The following is a 14,681-nucleotide window of genomic DNA, read 5'->3' as shown; positions in this document are numbered from 1 at the left end:
AAAAAAAAAAAAAAGAAAGAAAAGAAAAACAGCAGTGTGATGATGCCAATGGTGTAGCAGTCTGCTTGTACAATCATGAGATGAATCCCTTGATTGTATCTGTTCTTTCCCATTCTCTTTCTTTTTGAGTGCTGGAGACCCAAGCCAGTACCTCACACATGGTAGGTGAACCCTACTACTCCAGCCTTTCTTCCATCTTTCATCTACTACTAATACTGCATCGGCAGTTTTCACACACAGCATGTGAGATCGTTAGTACCTAACGGGTTATTTGTTGGTTTTTTTCCTTCTGCTGTTTTTTTTTTGAGACAGGGTCTTATGGGGACAGGCCTGTTTACACTCTATAGCTGAGAATGATCTTGTACTTCTGATCCTCCTGCCTCTACCTCCCAAGATCTGAGATTAAGGGGTTATAAATATGTATCTTGGGCTGGAGAGATGGCTCAGAGGTTAAGAGCACTGGCTCTCTCAGAGGTTCTGAATTCAAATCCCAGCAACCACATGGTGGCTCACAACCATCTGTAATGGGATCCGATGCCCTCTACTGGTGAGTCTGAGGACAGTGACAGTGTACTCATATGCATAAAATAAATAAATAAATAAATAAATCTAAAGCAACAAAAGCAAAGCAAAACAAACAAAAAATATTTGTCTCCTCCCCTTTTTCTTTTCATTTTCTTTGAGATAGGGTTACACTGTGTTACCCTGACTGGCCCAGAACTCACTATGCAAACCCAGAGATCCTCCTGCCTCTGCCTCAGGAGACTGGCTGGTTGTTCCATTTCCAGTGAGACCATAACTGATGAAAAGGCTCAGGTTTCCCAAGCTGGTCCACTCAGGAAAACGTCTTTACAACGCAGAGATGGAGAAAGGCACTGTGGGATACGGGAAGCTCCAGCTTTCACTCTGCACCACAAGCGACGAACACGACCAAGCGTCAATCAATACTGTCCTCTGAGGAGCAGGACTCTCCTGCTTCTCATTCAGACTGGAAAAGAAACAAAATCCAGCCGAGCAGGGTCTCATAAGTTACTGAGACCATGGCGGAGGTGACGGATACCTATCATCCTAGAACTTGGCAGAGTGCGGTATAAGCAGGAGGAGGGTCAGGAGTTCAAAGTCATCTTTGGCTACGCACACAGAGCTGGTTTAGCAAGCAGCCTATGCTAACCCATCTTAAAACAACCCTTCTCCCCCAAAAAGTATCAAAGGCTGCATGCAAATAGAAAGCAGTCACTCCACTTGTAAGGATGTTAGATGGCACATTTGGGCGGCGAATATATCGGTGTTTATTTTCTCATACCATATGCGTGCGATAGACATGTGGGGTTTTGTTTGTTTGTTTGGTTTGGATTCTGTGTGGGGAGGGAGGGACGTTTCAAGACAGGGTTTCCCTGTGTAGCCCTGGCTGTCCTGGAACTCTAGAGAGTAGGCTAGCCTTGATTGAACTCAGAGATCTACCTGCCTCTGCCTTCCAAGTGCTGGGATTAAAGGCATGCACCACCACGCCTGGCCCTTTGGGGTTTTTTTTGTTTTCTTTTGTTTTTTGTTTTTTCGGAAATATGGTTTTTAGTTTATGTGTATGGGTGTTCTGCACATATGTCTGTGCACCATGTGCGTGCCTGATACCCGTGGAAGTCAGAACAGGGCTTCTGATCCCCTGGAACTGCAGTTCAATGGTTGAGAGCCAGCATGTGGGTGTGGGACACGAATGCAGATCCTCTGGAAGTAAAGCCAGTGTCCTCAAGCATGGAGCCATCTCTCCAGCCCATGCCAGTGTCCTCAAGCATGGAGCCATCTCTCCAGCCCATTCCAGTGTCCTCAAGCATGGAGCCATCTCTCCAGCCCATGAAATAGGTTTCTTTTTTCTTTCCTTTTGTTTTGTTTTTAAGAGGGAGCGAAATAAATCAGTATAGGAAAGTCACCGGAAAAGACCGTCTCTTCATTAATGGTTATGAGAAAAGAAGCTATCATCTTTTTCAAGAGAAGGTATTCCTTTCATCTGCTCTTCTGTGAGAACACTGTATATGATGCTGAGAAGAGGGAGCCACCGATAGGGTTGGGGACCCATCACTCATCACTTGCTCCCCGAGAGCAGACATTTTGGCATAAAGAGGACATTTTGGCATATGTTCTGAAGGGTTAGAAGGAGTTATGGGGCTAGGAAAGATGGCTCAGCAGTAAGGTCACCTGCTGCAAAATCTGACGACCTGAGTTTGATCCTGGGCTCCACGTGATATAAGGAGAAAAGTGACTCCTGTTACCATTCTGTCCTCCACACTGTACAGCAGTTTGCACACCACATCACCACCGCCAACCAACCAACCAACCAACCGACTAACTGCCTGCCTGCTTGCCTGCCTGCCTGCCTGTAAACAGAGTCTGGGCAGTGGTAGACGATCCCTTTAGTTCCAGCACTTGGGAGGCAGGGACAGGCAGATCTCTGTGAGTTTCAGGTCTACAGAGGGAGTTCCAGACTCTACACAGAGAAACCCTGTCTCAAAAAGTCAAAACAAACAAACAAACACATAAATAAAATGAACTTTCAACCTACCTGATGGGCCATGGCGTTCAGTACAACCTGACCTTCTGACTTCTCCTTCCGGATAAATAAAGAGTCCCAGAAAAGGAGGAGTTAAGCTCCCAATACACTGACAGACTGACAGACAAGCTCAGTCCTGAACTCTGAGAATCCCAGGCCTGGGTAACATAGCAAGAATCTTGTGCTTGCCTGCCCGCTCCCACCATGGGAAGAAAATAAAAGAACAAGAGATACAGGTGGAAATGGCTCCAGACAGAGTGTATTTAAATCACTGGAATAACTAAAGATCTTCGGTAACAGAGGGAATGCTAGGGCTGTTTTACAGAGGCTCACAGATCACGTGCAAACACACACACACACACACACACACACACACACACACACACACAGTTAGTTCTCTGTTTGAAGCCAGCCTAGTCTACAGAGTTAGTTCCAGGATAGACATGGCTACAAAGAGAGACCCTGTATGGTAGTTTGAATATGTTTGGCCCAGGGAGTAGCACTTGTTCTTTGGTAGTGTGGCCTTGTTGGAGTAGGTGTGGCCTTGTTGGTGTAGGTGTGTCACTGTGTGTGTAGGCTTTAATACCCTCATCCTAGCTGCCTGGAAGTCAGTCTTCTCCAAGCAGCCTTCAGAGGATGATGTAGAACTTTCAGCGTCTCCTGCACCATGCCTGCCTGGACGTTGCCATGCCCCCACCTTGTTTTTTGTTTTGGTTTGGTTTTTGGTTTTTTTCGAGACAAGGTTTCTCTGTATAGCCCCGGCTGTCTTGGAACTCACTTTGTAGACCAGGCTGGCCTTGAACTCAGAAATCTGCCTGCCTCTGCCTCCTGAGTGCTGGGATTAAAGGCGTGCACCACCCCCGCCCAGCTCCCCACCTTGATGATAATGGATTGAACCTCTGAACCTGTAAGCCAGCCCTATGAAATATTGTCCTTATAAGAGTTGCCTTGGTGCCTGTTCACAGCAGTAAAACCCTAACCAAGACACCCTTTCATGAAAAAGCCCTCTCCTCCCTCAAAAAAAAAAAAAAAAAAAAAAAGTTTCAGGGAAAGGAGAATAAAATGGGGTGCTTTTTGAATTTGGCTTTGGATAGTCAATAGTTAACCACTGAGCTATATAGTCTTGGCTCAGCATCATCCTCTTAGAAAAGGGTTGGAAGAAAGGAAACATGAGTGAGCAGGGTAGTTTTGGATAGCTGTTCTTCTATCCTGGTGTTCAGGGGACAGAGGTCAGACATGGCTGGGCACTCAGTCCAAGCTCAGTATCACCTTGAAAAGCTGAGGTCACTATTGTCCAGGGCCAGAATCTGCCCAAACTTTACGGCACCTGCTGGGGCCAAAACAGTAGTCACAGACCCACTACATTTGGCTGCTGCAAGATACGTCACATGAAAATATCCACACACCAACTCTTCACTTTTTAAGAAATAAATTTTTTAATAATTTATTTTATTTTTATTGTATGTGCATTGGTGTTTTGCCTGCATGTATGCTTGTATGAGGGAATTGGATCCCCTGGAACAAGAGTTACAGACAGCTGTGAGCTGCCACATGGGTGATGAAACCTGGTCCTCTTAACCACTGAGCCATTTCTCCAGCCCTAGAAATAATTTTTTAACTTTGTGTGTGTGCACATATTCAGGTATGTGTGTGCAATGCCATTTTTGTGGAGGGCAGAGTAGAGTCTTGGGTGTTGGTTCTAGCCTTCTACCTTGTAGTCTGATCACTGCTACACACTCCCAGCTTGTTTATCTGAGAGGTTTTGGAAATGCTTGTCTCTGAATCCTGTAGGAGCTTGGATTACAGGATAATTACAAACACAATATGACAACTGACTTGTGCCACAAGAACTTTACCCACCTAGGCATCTCTCCAATATCCTTCTACCTGCTTTTTATTTTTCCTGAGACAGGTTTTTGGTAATGTATCCCAGGCTGGCTTTGATTTTGAGATCTCTTGCCTCAGAAGCCCAAATGCTTGGATTACAGGAATATGTACCACAATGGATAAGCTCCATTCATCCACTCTTGAGATGCACAAAGACACAGTCACAGTTACATACCTCCATACATCCCAGGCAGTTTGCTCGCCACTGTGGTACAATCACTTTCCTAACATCCCTAAAGGTCCTCCTTACATAGTCACAATCACACACGGTGGCACGCAGAAGGCACAGTAGTCTGCATCATCCAGCCATAACTGAACATTCACTCAGGAGCCAGTCACTCTTTAGCAAAGATAGTCCACACCCGCATACACACAGCATTACACGCTGTCACAAAGTCCTTCTCCTTCTTTCTCCCTTCTCTCCAAGAATACAAGGATACTCACGCACTGCCGACGCAGAGCCAGGGACACAGAACACTGCACACAGTACTACACAAGGTCACTTAACCCAGAGATACAGACACAGTCACAGTTACAACTATATCCACACAACCCCAGGAATAAAGGTTATCGAGCACACAACACACTACAGGACCACGGGATACCACTTCCACAATCACAAGATCCCGGAACACATAACATCACATATGTTTGCACAGCAACAATCAGATATACACCTTGGAGACAGGTGATTACAACAGCACACTTGTAAGCACTGACAACCGGTCACCACCACAATCAAAACCACAATTAGAATCCCGCAGTCCAGTCCTGCTTTAGCGTGCACAACCCCGTTCAGGACACGCCTGGTCCCCCGCTCAGTACTCCCCAGACCATTCACCTTGAGTCTCAGTAGAAGGTGCGCGCATCCTGCTTCAGCCAAAGTTAAAGGTTTCATCAAAGTTGAGCAGCAACGTCAGCTCGCTATGGACTCTGGGAAACGTAGTCCATAGCCACATTAGCCCCGGACAAAGATGGTGTCCTTTCACCTTGGGGTCTGGGCTCAGTGTATTATTGAGACGCCGCCCGTGAAGTACCAAAGAGGAAGACCCCACTCCAAACATCTTACCAGGCGTGAGCTTATTTGGGTCCAAGTGACAACAATCTACTCTAAGAAACCCCAAATCACAAGAGGCGGCCAGGTTTGCGCGTGGGAGACGGATAAGCGACCCGCAGTGCCTTGTGGGAAGTGTAGTCCAAAGTCGGAAAAGCAGTATTGCCGATAATAGACAACAGCCTGGCTAGGCTTCAGTGAACAAGCCCTGAGATGTCGCGGAGACTTCTGGGAGTGCTCACTCACTCCCTGAGTGCGCAGACGCAGGGGCAGCGAGTGGACATTTTGGTCTTTGTCCGCGGGTCAGCACGGCCGTCGTGTCCACGTGGCGCCAAAGTAGGAGGTGGGATCTGGGCGTCCTGGGTCGGTGGGTCCGGGAGGTTGGAGGGCAGTGTTTCCGATCTTTGGGGGTGTAGCGCGGGGGTCAGGGAGTGGGCTGAAGAGCATCGGGTCTTGGTGAAGGCGGAGGTGGCGGCCTCTGAGGAACGCTTGAGCGTTTGAGACCGAATTTGACTGCAAAGTTTAACCCACTATTTGGAATGATTGAGTGGGTGTGGAGCTGGGTGTAGGATTGTGGGTGGCTATGCTTCACGAGGCAATGAGGAGACCCATGTTGAAGTATCACGTCTGCGCGGTAGTTCCGGAGTCGAAAGTGCTGATAATTATAACGGGGCCATCTTCCCGAAGAGCATCCGTTTTATTTGATTACTTGAAAGGTGGGACGAAGCTAAGGGTTAAATAATTTTAAAACTGTATTTATTGATGGTGAGTTTTATACGCAAATGCATTTCGTGATATGTGCAGAAAGCCTTAGTAAACATGTTTAGATTTTAAAAGACGGTCTGTGTACTAAAACGCGGTTGTTTATGGAGGTAGAATACAGATTACTCTGTCATGCTTAATTAAGGAAACATTTGGTTTGGAATTGTTTGTCCCGGGGGTGCCAGCCATAGACTCCATTTCTGATTTTTGAGGTACTTTAATAGAGCTGTTAGGCAAATTCGGGTTTCGGTTTGAAGAGCGTCATTTCACTAAAAACTCAGGATTAAGGGGTCTAATTTAGATTTAGGTTAGGCACAGTTCCTCATTTAAAGCATGCATATATTTATTTACATTTATTTGTGTGGGCATGCTTGCCACAATCGGTTCTGACCTCCACCGTGTGGGTTTAGGGTCGGAATCCTGGTTGTCAGCCTTGGAAGCAAAGCGGCTTTGCAGCCCCCCACCCCCACCCCGAGCTCTCTCACTGGTCCATGTTTTTAGTTTTTTGAAAAAAACTTAGTGATTACTGTGCTATATCGTAGGTGTCATAACTCCTTCATGAGTACAGTTCTGTGAATTGTGTAGCACATGTGAAAAGCTACTTCTCCCTGCTGTGGCAGTCATTAAAGACATTGACAGCTTTGGCTTTTCTCCTAATGGTAAAAAAAGTTAAGCAGTACCTAATTAAGATTTGCAAGTGAGTAGCTTTCAAATTTATGAATAGCTGCCACTAGTTGATACATTGTAAAAACAAAAAACAAAAAATGAAACAAAAGTAGTTTTTTAAATATCACTGAAGCTGGACACACACGCCTTTAATTCCCAACACTTGGGAGGCAGAGGCAGTTGGATCTCAGAGTTTCAGGAAACCCTGTCTTGAAGAACAAAAACAAAATGACAAGAAATCGCCCAAAGAAAAGCAGCTAGAATGTGAGGGTTTGCTTGTTGCAATTTTTTCGGAGGTGCTGTGTATTGACTCTTGACTGGGCTATATCCCTAGCCCACAGTTCTGGAAATTAATGCTACAAATGTATCTACTCTGTTTGAGTGAAACAATACAGACACAAGTTTGCTTATGACAGCAAAGTTTAGCCTAGAAAAGTATTAGAAACATTTCATGCTCATCCATTAAAGGATGGTTCAGTTGACCTATGATGATAAGCTTATCCAGTAAAATACACGGTTGTGCAGAAGACTGAGGAGGGAGCTTTATAGAGACACTGAAAGGACTCAGACTTAGTAGGACAAGGTTCAGAATATAGACTTGTCAGGAAGAAGGTAGCTGTCTTTGAATTTCTTTCTATTGGGGAAAAAGCTTCAAGATAGATAGATAGATGTGTGTACACACTCACACACAGAGAAAATAATTGTTACTGTGGGAGAGGGGATACTAGAACGGATAGGCCAAAGGCAAGTAACCCCATTTACTTTATAACTTATACATATGAGTGTAGTATATGTTCTAAAGTCAGTTTCTTAAATCATTTATTTATGTTTGTGCCTGTGTAAGTTTGGGCACTAGCAGAGTCTTGAAACCTCAGAACCCTCCCCTAGTGACACGCCTCCTCAGACAAGACCACGCCTCCTAATTCTTCCCATATAGTCCTGCCAACGGGGGACCAGTTATTGAAATACATGAGCCCATAAGCTATTCTCTTTCCACCAAACTACAGGATGCTTTAGTCAGCTAGGCTGGCTGTGTTTTGTAAAGTTCCATTACACTTAGCTACTGAATGTGAAGTCAGCCAACCTACCATATTTTCACTTGCACTAATTTACCATTTTTTCTGAGATCAGCTGACTGTCATCCTGGTTACCCTGTATAGCTTAGCTTTGCAGACAGATTGGCCTTGAACTTGTTGCAGTCCTTCCACCTCTGCCTCCTGGGTGCTTAGATTACAGGGTTGTGCCGCCATGCTCAGCATTGTATAGTCTTCGCCTGTTCCCTGTGCTGGTTTCCTAAAAGGAAGTATAACATGATCATTTTGTCAGCTGATGCAGGCCTAGGGGCAGAACTCCATGGTCACCTGCAGCAGCCTGAGCAGTTCCTTAATGTTTTAGGAACCATGACTCAGGTGGCTCCAACTTAGAAAATATTCTGCAATTTTTGAGATTGTATTTTAATTACATTTCTCCCTTCCCTTTCCTCGATTTATCTGAACATGTGTGCTCTCTTGAGTGACGCATCATGCATAAGGCACTCAGGACAACTTGAAGGAGCTGGTTCTCTTCCCACTATGGTGGTAGAAAGATTAAACTCAGTATTTCAGTATCCACCTCTACTTGGTGATCTTGTCTGCCCCAAAGTCGGAGTTTATTAAAATTTTTAGGGACAGGGTATTATTTAGCACAGGCTGGCTTTTAACTGGCTATGTAGTAGCTATGGCTGATCTGTCTCTACTTCCAGACCTGTAGAGTTACAGATGTGTGCCAACACAACCAATTTCTGTGGTGCTAGGGATTGAACTCACGGCTTCCGGTATGCTAGGCGAGCAGCAGTCTTCCATCGGAGACACACGTCCTCATCGTGAAGATACCTTAACACAGACTTAAAATCATAAGGGTCAAGAGGCATGAGGGCACCCAGAAAGGAAGGCATCCCATAGCACGTGCGTGGGCTTGTCAAAGAAGAGTGGCACTTGACTGACTCGACAGGAGTCACATAGACGTTTCTGTGGATTAGGAGCTATTATCTTCAAAAGATTGCTAAGGAACTTCACGGGGTATTTATTGAGGTGCACCTGATGTGCTTCTATATAATAAATAAATAATAAATAAATAAATCTTGAAAATAAAATAAAACTCCCTCACAGGGCTGCAGTAACGTAGGATAGCTTCTCTGTAAACAAGTTAACAGTCTGATTTAAGATTCCCAGACCCCTACCAAGGTTATATACATTTAGGCCTTGAGGTCGGCTCATTGTTATTAGTATTACCCAAGGTCCGGAGAGCTGGTTCCTTTCAGTAAAGTGCCTGCCATGCCAGTGTGAGGGCCTTAGTTCAGACCCCCCCCCCTTACAGCATTAATACAGCATTCCTGTAATAATCCAGGCATGCTGGCACCCTCAGCCTGCTCCTGCCTCAGACCATGAGCAACTGGGATGATAGGCTTCCTTTTTTCTTTCTCTTTCTTTCTTTTCTTTCTTTTTTTCATGTAAATTTTAGGATTGGCTTATCTAGTTCTGAGGAAGGGAGAATGCCCCCCTAAAAATTTCTATTGAGATTGTATTACATCTATAAAATAATTTAGAGGAAAGCAGCATCTTTATGATGTTAGACACTCCTATCCGTGAGCATGTGCTTTGTTCAGCTGGCATTTGGAATCTTAATGCTTACATTAAAAACAGCCCAAACATTATTGTGAGTGCCAGGTGTATAGGTGGGTGCCCAGGAGCCAAGGTGCCATCTGTGAGGGCCAGAAGACAGCTCGGTAAGATCTCTTCTTACATGTGTATGTGACTTCTAGGTTCTGACTTTAGGCTGTCAGGTTTGCACAGCGGGCCATCTCAGCAGCCTTTAATAGTTTTACAGAGGTTTTGTTCTGTTACTATTGTTACTGTTATTCCTTCTGAGTGCTACAGTGAATGTGGTGATAGTTATTAGAATATAGGACGCTTTTTAGTTTTTGTTTCTTGGTTTTTTTGTTTTTTGTTTTTCTTTCTGAGACAGGGTTTCTCTGTGGAGCCCTGGCTGTCCTGGAACTCACTTTGTAGACCAGGCTGGCCTTGAACTCAGAAATCCGCCTGCCTCTGCCTCCCGAGTGCTGGGATTAAAGGTGTGCGTCACCACGCCCGGCGCTTTTTAGTTTTTTTTTAACTTTTTTCTTGGCCTAGATACCGTGTTGTTTATATTAAATAGTATTGAGATGGGGACACCCTTGTGTTTATTTGGAATTTGATATAAATAGTGCTGCTGCTGCTACTGGGGATTGACTCCAGAGCTGCTGGGCCAAACACTGTTGCTGAGCCCCATGAGGAGCTACCCGTGCTGTTAGGCAAGATACAGTCTTTACTTGTCCCGTGCGGGATATGCTTTGTGTTGTAGTTACTTTTCTATTGCTATGAAGAGACACCATGACCAAGGCAACTCGTTAAAGAAAGCATTTAGTTGGAGACTTGCTTACAGTTTCAGAGGGTGAGTCCATGGCTGTCCTGGTGGGGAGTGTGCCCACAGGCAGGCCTGGTGCTGGAGTGGTAGCTCAGAGCTAATATCTTATTCACAAGATGTAGGCAGAGAGAGTGTGAGCAAGACGGCTTGTTTGGCGAAGCTCATTAAATGTAGCTACCAAGAAGATGTAAATGTCAAACAAACTGGTGTGTATTACAAAATACCAAAAAAGCCTGCAGGCACACAAGTGTCTTACAAAGGAGATGAAGGACAGTAGAAGAAAAGCTATAGTAGAAGTAGAACACTCAAAACTCTAAAGGCTCCATTGTGGGGGCAGACAGGAAAGGTGTGTGTGTGTGTGTGTTGGGGGCAGGGAATGAACTGAACTGGTAAAAGGCAGGTGAGATGGATTACATTATAACTGATCAAGAACATTATAAAGATGCTGAGGTTACAGTGCACAAACCTGACAAGTGTGCCTGTATGTGTGTGTGTGTGCCTGAGGGTTTAACTTAGAACCTCATGAGTGCTAGGCAAACATGCCAATGAGCTATATACTAAAAAACCTGAAATTTTATTGTTCATAATGGGGAGTGTGTGTGTGTGTGTGTGTGTATATTCCTCATAATGGGGATGTATCTATATTTATATGTGTGTGAGTGTGTGTGTGTATATATATATATATGCATAAGTATATGTATATATTTGATATGATGTGTATATACATATATTTGAAATTAAAGTATAATTACATAATTCTCCCCTTCTAGTCCTTGCATTTCCTTTCCCCCGCTCCCTTTCAGATTCATGGCCTCTTTTATATGTATGTATGTACGCAGTTCATTTAGTGTTACTGGTGTGTATATGATTTCAGGGATGACTAAATGGAATTGGATAACCAATTAGAGGGCTATCTCTGGGGAAGCCCTGTTCTTTCAGCATTCCTTAGCTGCTGGTAGTTCTTTGTTTAGGTGTGGGGCCTGATGAGAGGTCTCCCTTTGATGTTGTTGTGTCTATTGGTGTTGGACCTGCTCAGGTCCTGTTTTGGCAGGCCTGTGGCTGAGTGTCAAAGGCAAAGTCTCCCTGCCAGTTCTAGAAGACATAATCCCCTCTGGCTCTTACTGTCCACCTCCTCTTCCGTGACGCTCTTGTGCAAGTGTCATGTCTGTTGGGGCTGTCACCCTACAGTCAGTTGTGCTCTGCATTTTGACCAGCCATGGCTTCTGGGATGGTCTCCGTCTATTGTAAAGAGAAGGGTTTTTGATGAGGTTTTTTGAGAGCCACAGTTAACTGGGTTTAAGGGTACATATTTAGAGTATCGTTAGAAATTGGGCTGGTTTAGTAAGGTGCCAGTGGTAGGGATTCCTCTTAGGTCTATAACCTCACTAACCCCAGGGAGTTGGCTAGGTCTCCAGTACCAGACGTTGTTTCCCTCCTGTTGAGTATGTCTTAAGTACTATTAGAAAGCTGTTGATTACCACCAAGATATGAGTGCCACTATTAAACCCAAAGAGAGAGCTTGCCATGCTGGCTGTTATGGTTTAAGGGTGTTGTTACCCTCGGGGAGAGCTCGCCATGCTGACTGTGGTTAGGTTCATGGGTGTCACCCTGGTTGCTTCCGTCTCTTGGAAACTTGCACAGCATGCTCTAGTACTAGGAAGCTAGTCCTCAGTTATCAGGGAATACTTAAGTAATATTAACTGGTAGAATTTGTTGAGTGCTTACCATCTACCAGCCATGTTCTTTTAAATGGTTCTTTGTGATCTGTTGTAGAAGCAGCTGAGGAGTGAGAAGCACACAGCCACACCCACATCTTGGAGGTCAGTTGACGCCACCAGAGGGAGTGGTGAACGCAGGAAGTGGAATACTCTTTTCTGTGCTCACAGACTTCAATTCTTTCCTTTCTTTTTGCAGAACAGACTTCAATTTTTAAAAGACAAAACATTGTTCAAAGCTTAAAGTTTTGAGCTTGAAACATAATTTAGATTTGAACAGTTGTATGGGAACACATCCTCTGCTTTATACAGTTTGGAAGTCCTCCACCATAGCCTACTCCTGGTAAGAATGTCTTATAAGTGCAGTGTGGAAATGCCTGCAGTTTGTTAGTGGACAGCACAGACCAGCGGAAAAGAAGCATTTACTTAAGTGTCCTGTCTCCCTGAGCAGAGAAGTCATGCTGAGAGGAAGCCCTGTGTCTGTAGCTCAGCAGTACTGAAAAGCCTTGAGCCAGATGGCGGCGCTCTCGGCCTTGCTGGAGGAAAGCAAGTGAACTTCTCAAAACCAACATTGACGACTATCAGTTAAACTTACCCTGGGAAGAAAGTTTGTTCTGATAAAGCTCTCTTAACTTCTCCCTTGCCCTGCATTTGAGTGAGCAGACAGACACGGAAAGAAGCCCTAGGACTGTAAGAAATGTGGAAGCATCCTCAGTCAAGAGCAGAGCCTCGTTTGTCCGGACTTCCCTATTGGAGAGAAGCGCTGTGAATGAGATCACGCTTCCACTCAGATGTCACACCTCAGCCAGCAGAGAATTTTAAGCGGGGGAAGCCCCTTTGCCTGTAAGGTATGTGGGAAACTCTTCAGCCACAAATCGAATCTTACAGAGCACGAGCATTTCCATAATAGAGAGAAACCTTTTGAGTGTAACGAGTGCGGGAAAGCCTTTAGCCAGAAACAGTATGTCATCAAGCATCAGAGCACTCACACCGGAGAGAAGCTATTCGAGTGCAGTGACTGTGGAAAATCCTTTAGCCAGAAGGAAAACTTGCTTACGCATCAGAAAATTCACACTGGAGAGAAACCTTTTGAGTGCAAAGATTGTGGGAAAGCTTTCATTCAGAAGTCAAACCTCATCAGACATCAGAGAACTCACACGGGAGAGAAGCCCTTCATATGTAAGGAGTGTGGGAAAACCTTCAGTGGCAAATCCAATCTGACCGAGCATGAGAAGATTCACATCGGAGAGAAACCCTTCAAGTGCAATGAATGCGGGACGGCTTTTGGCCAGAAAAAGTACCTGATAAAGCACCAAAACATCCACACTGGGGAGAAGCCGTACGAGTGCAACGAGTGCGGCAAGGCCTTCTCGCAGCGCACGTCGCTGATTGTCCATGTGAGAATCCATTCAGGCGATAAGCCTTATGAGTGCAATGTGTGTGGGAAAGCCTTCTCTCAGAGTTCATCTCTAACCGTGCATGTGAGGAGCCATACGGGTGAGAAACCCTACGGGTGCAATGAATGTGGGAAGGCCTTTTCTCAGTTCTCAACCCTGGCCCTGCATCTGAGAATACACACAGGTAAAAAGCCTTATCAGTGCAGTGAGTGTGGGAAGGCTTTCAGCCAGAAGTCCCATCACATTAGACACCAGAAAATCCATACTCATTAAATGCCCTGAGTATCTTCAGTACGGGGAAGTGTTCATTAGGAATTTACACCTCATAGCACATCGCTTGGTCATTCTGAGGCTAAGCGCCATAAATCAGCCAAACGTTTAACAGAAGATGTCGTGAACACCGGAGAATCCACAATGAAGGGAAAGACGTGTGTATGATACAAGCCTGCAATCAGCGAATGCAGCGGCAAAGCAGAGCAGTGCTGAACTGTGAACTCAGTCGTCTGCGGTCAAGAGTGGCAGGCAGACAGGCAGGCCTGTTGTGACGGCTGTCAGCGTGGATCTGCGGGGTGTCACTAGTCCAGGGACCGAAGACAGACGTTATAGAGTAACACTGTCCATTTACTAGGACTTGGAACATGAAAACACTTGCTTCAGCTGAACACCAAGACGACGTTTGGAGGTGAAACCTGCACACCACAAACTATAAACGATAGTAAAAGTCAAATATATGGGGGTTATTGAAAGCAGAATAAAGAAATGCTATACTTTATACAAGGTTGACTTTGGGAGTGGGAAAACATTCCTTGTAACATTTGAAAATGCTTAGAAGTCCTCATGAGTATTTATGCTCAGGAGGTGAGGCACTAGGAAACTGACCATGACTTAATTTAGACTAGCCACGTGTTAGAACTGAACTGCCTGCTGGGAATGGAATGAGAACAATTTTGGTGGACTGTTACGCAGACATCTGGCAGACGCAACAGATGAGGTGTGTGCGTAACTGGAAGGACTCTGGAAGTGATGTGGGGAAACTCAATATACAGGATGCATACAGTACAGTGACTTTCAAGTTAAAATTTCCTTCTGGAAACTCAGTGTATAATGGTATAAATACATGTAAATGTTGAGATGCATCAGAAGAATGCAGACCAACACCTGAGAGAGGACAGCAAGCGGTGGGAGGGACGGACGGACAGAGGGAGGGAGGGAGGGCT

The 14,681-nt window shown here is 45.0% G+C and overlaps 2 protein-coding genes across 5 annotated transcripts in view; one reads left to right on the top strand and one right to left on the bottom strand.

Moving 5' to 3' along the window:
* Nucleotides 1–5,655, bottom strand: part of LOC110297740 (zinc finger protein 565-like) — a 7,853-nt gene extending 2,198 nt beyond the window's left edge. Inside the window, exons 1-3 of one of the 3 annotated variants that reach the window (XM_029479736.1) lie at nucleotides 5,499–5,655; nucleotides 5,271–5,362; nucleotides 2,555–2,599 (exon numbers count right to left, since the gene is read on the bottom strand). In XM_029479736.1, coding sequence (XP_029335596.1) covers nucleotides 2,555–2,599; nucleotides 5,271–5,327 — 102 coding nt within the window. In that variant the 5' untranslated portion in view covers nucleotides 5,328–5,362; nucleotides 5,499–5,655. Of the gene's footprint in view, nucleotides 1–2,554; nucleotides 2,600–5,270; nucleotides 5,363–5,498 lie in introns of those variants that run through there. The other 2 variants (XR_003837176.1, XR_002378323.2) reach the window with 2 other exon arrangements.
* A 56-nt stretch (nucleotides 5,656–5,711) lies between these two features.
* On the top strand, nucleotides 5,712–13,869 carry LOC110297670 (zinc finger protein OZF). 2 transcript variants are annotated; one of them, XM_029479731.1, is made up of 3 exons: nucleotides 5,712–5,819; nucleotides 12,126–12,172; nucleotides 12,267–13,869. In XM_029479731.1, the coding sequence occupies exon 3, from the start codon at nucleotides 12,859–12,861 to the stop codon at nucleotides 13,735–13,737; it is 879 nt and encodes a 292-aa protein (XP_029335591.1). In that variant the 5' UTR covers nucleotides 5,712–5,819; nucleotides 12,126–12,172; nucleotides 12,267–12,858; the 3' UTR covers nucleotides 13,738–13,869. The 2 variants fall into 2 exon arrangements, with proteins under 2 accessions (XP_029335591.1, XP_029335590.1); XM_029479730.1 differs by having other exon boundaries at nucleotides 5,712–5,826.
* Nucleotides 13,870–14,681: the final 812 nt, after the last annotated feature.

This window comes from Mus caroli, chromosome 7, assembly GCF_900094665.2.
Source record: "Mus caroli chromosome 7, CAROLI_EIJ_v1.1, whole genome shotgun sequence".
Taxonomy (NCBI): Eukaryota; Metazoa; Chordata; class Mammalia; order Rodentia; family Muridae; genus Mus; species Mus caroli.
The sequence above is the reverse complement of the archived record's forward strand: the minus strand, read 5'-3'. Positions and strand labels throughout refer to the sequence as shown.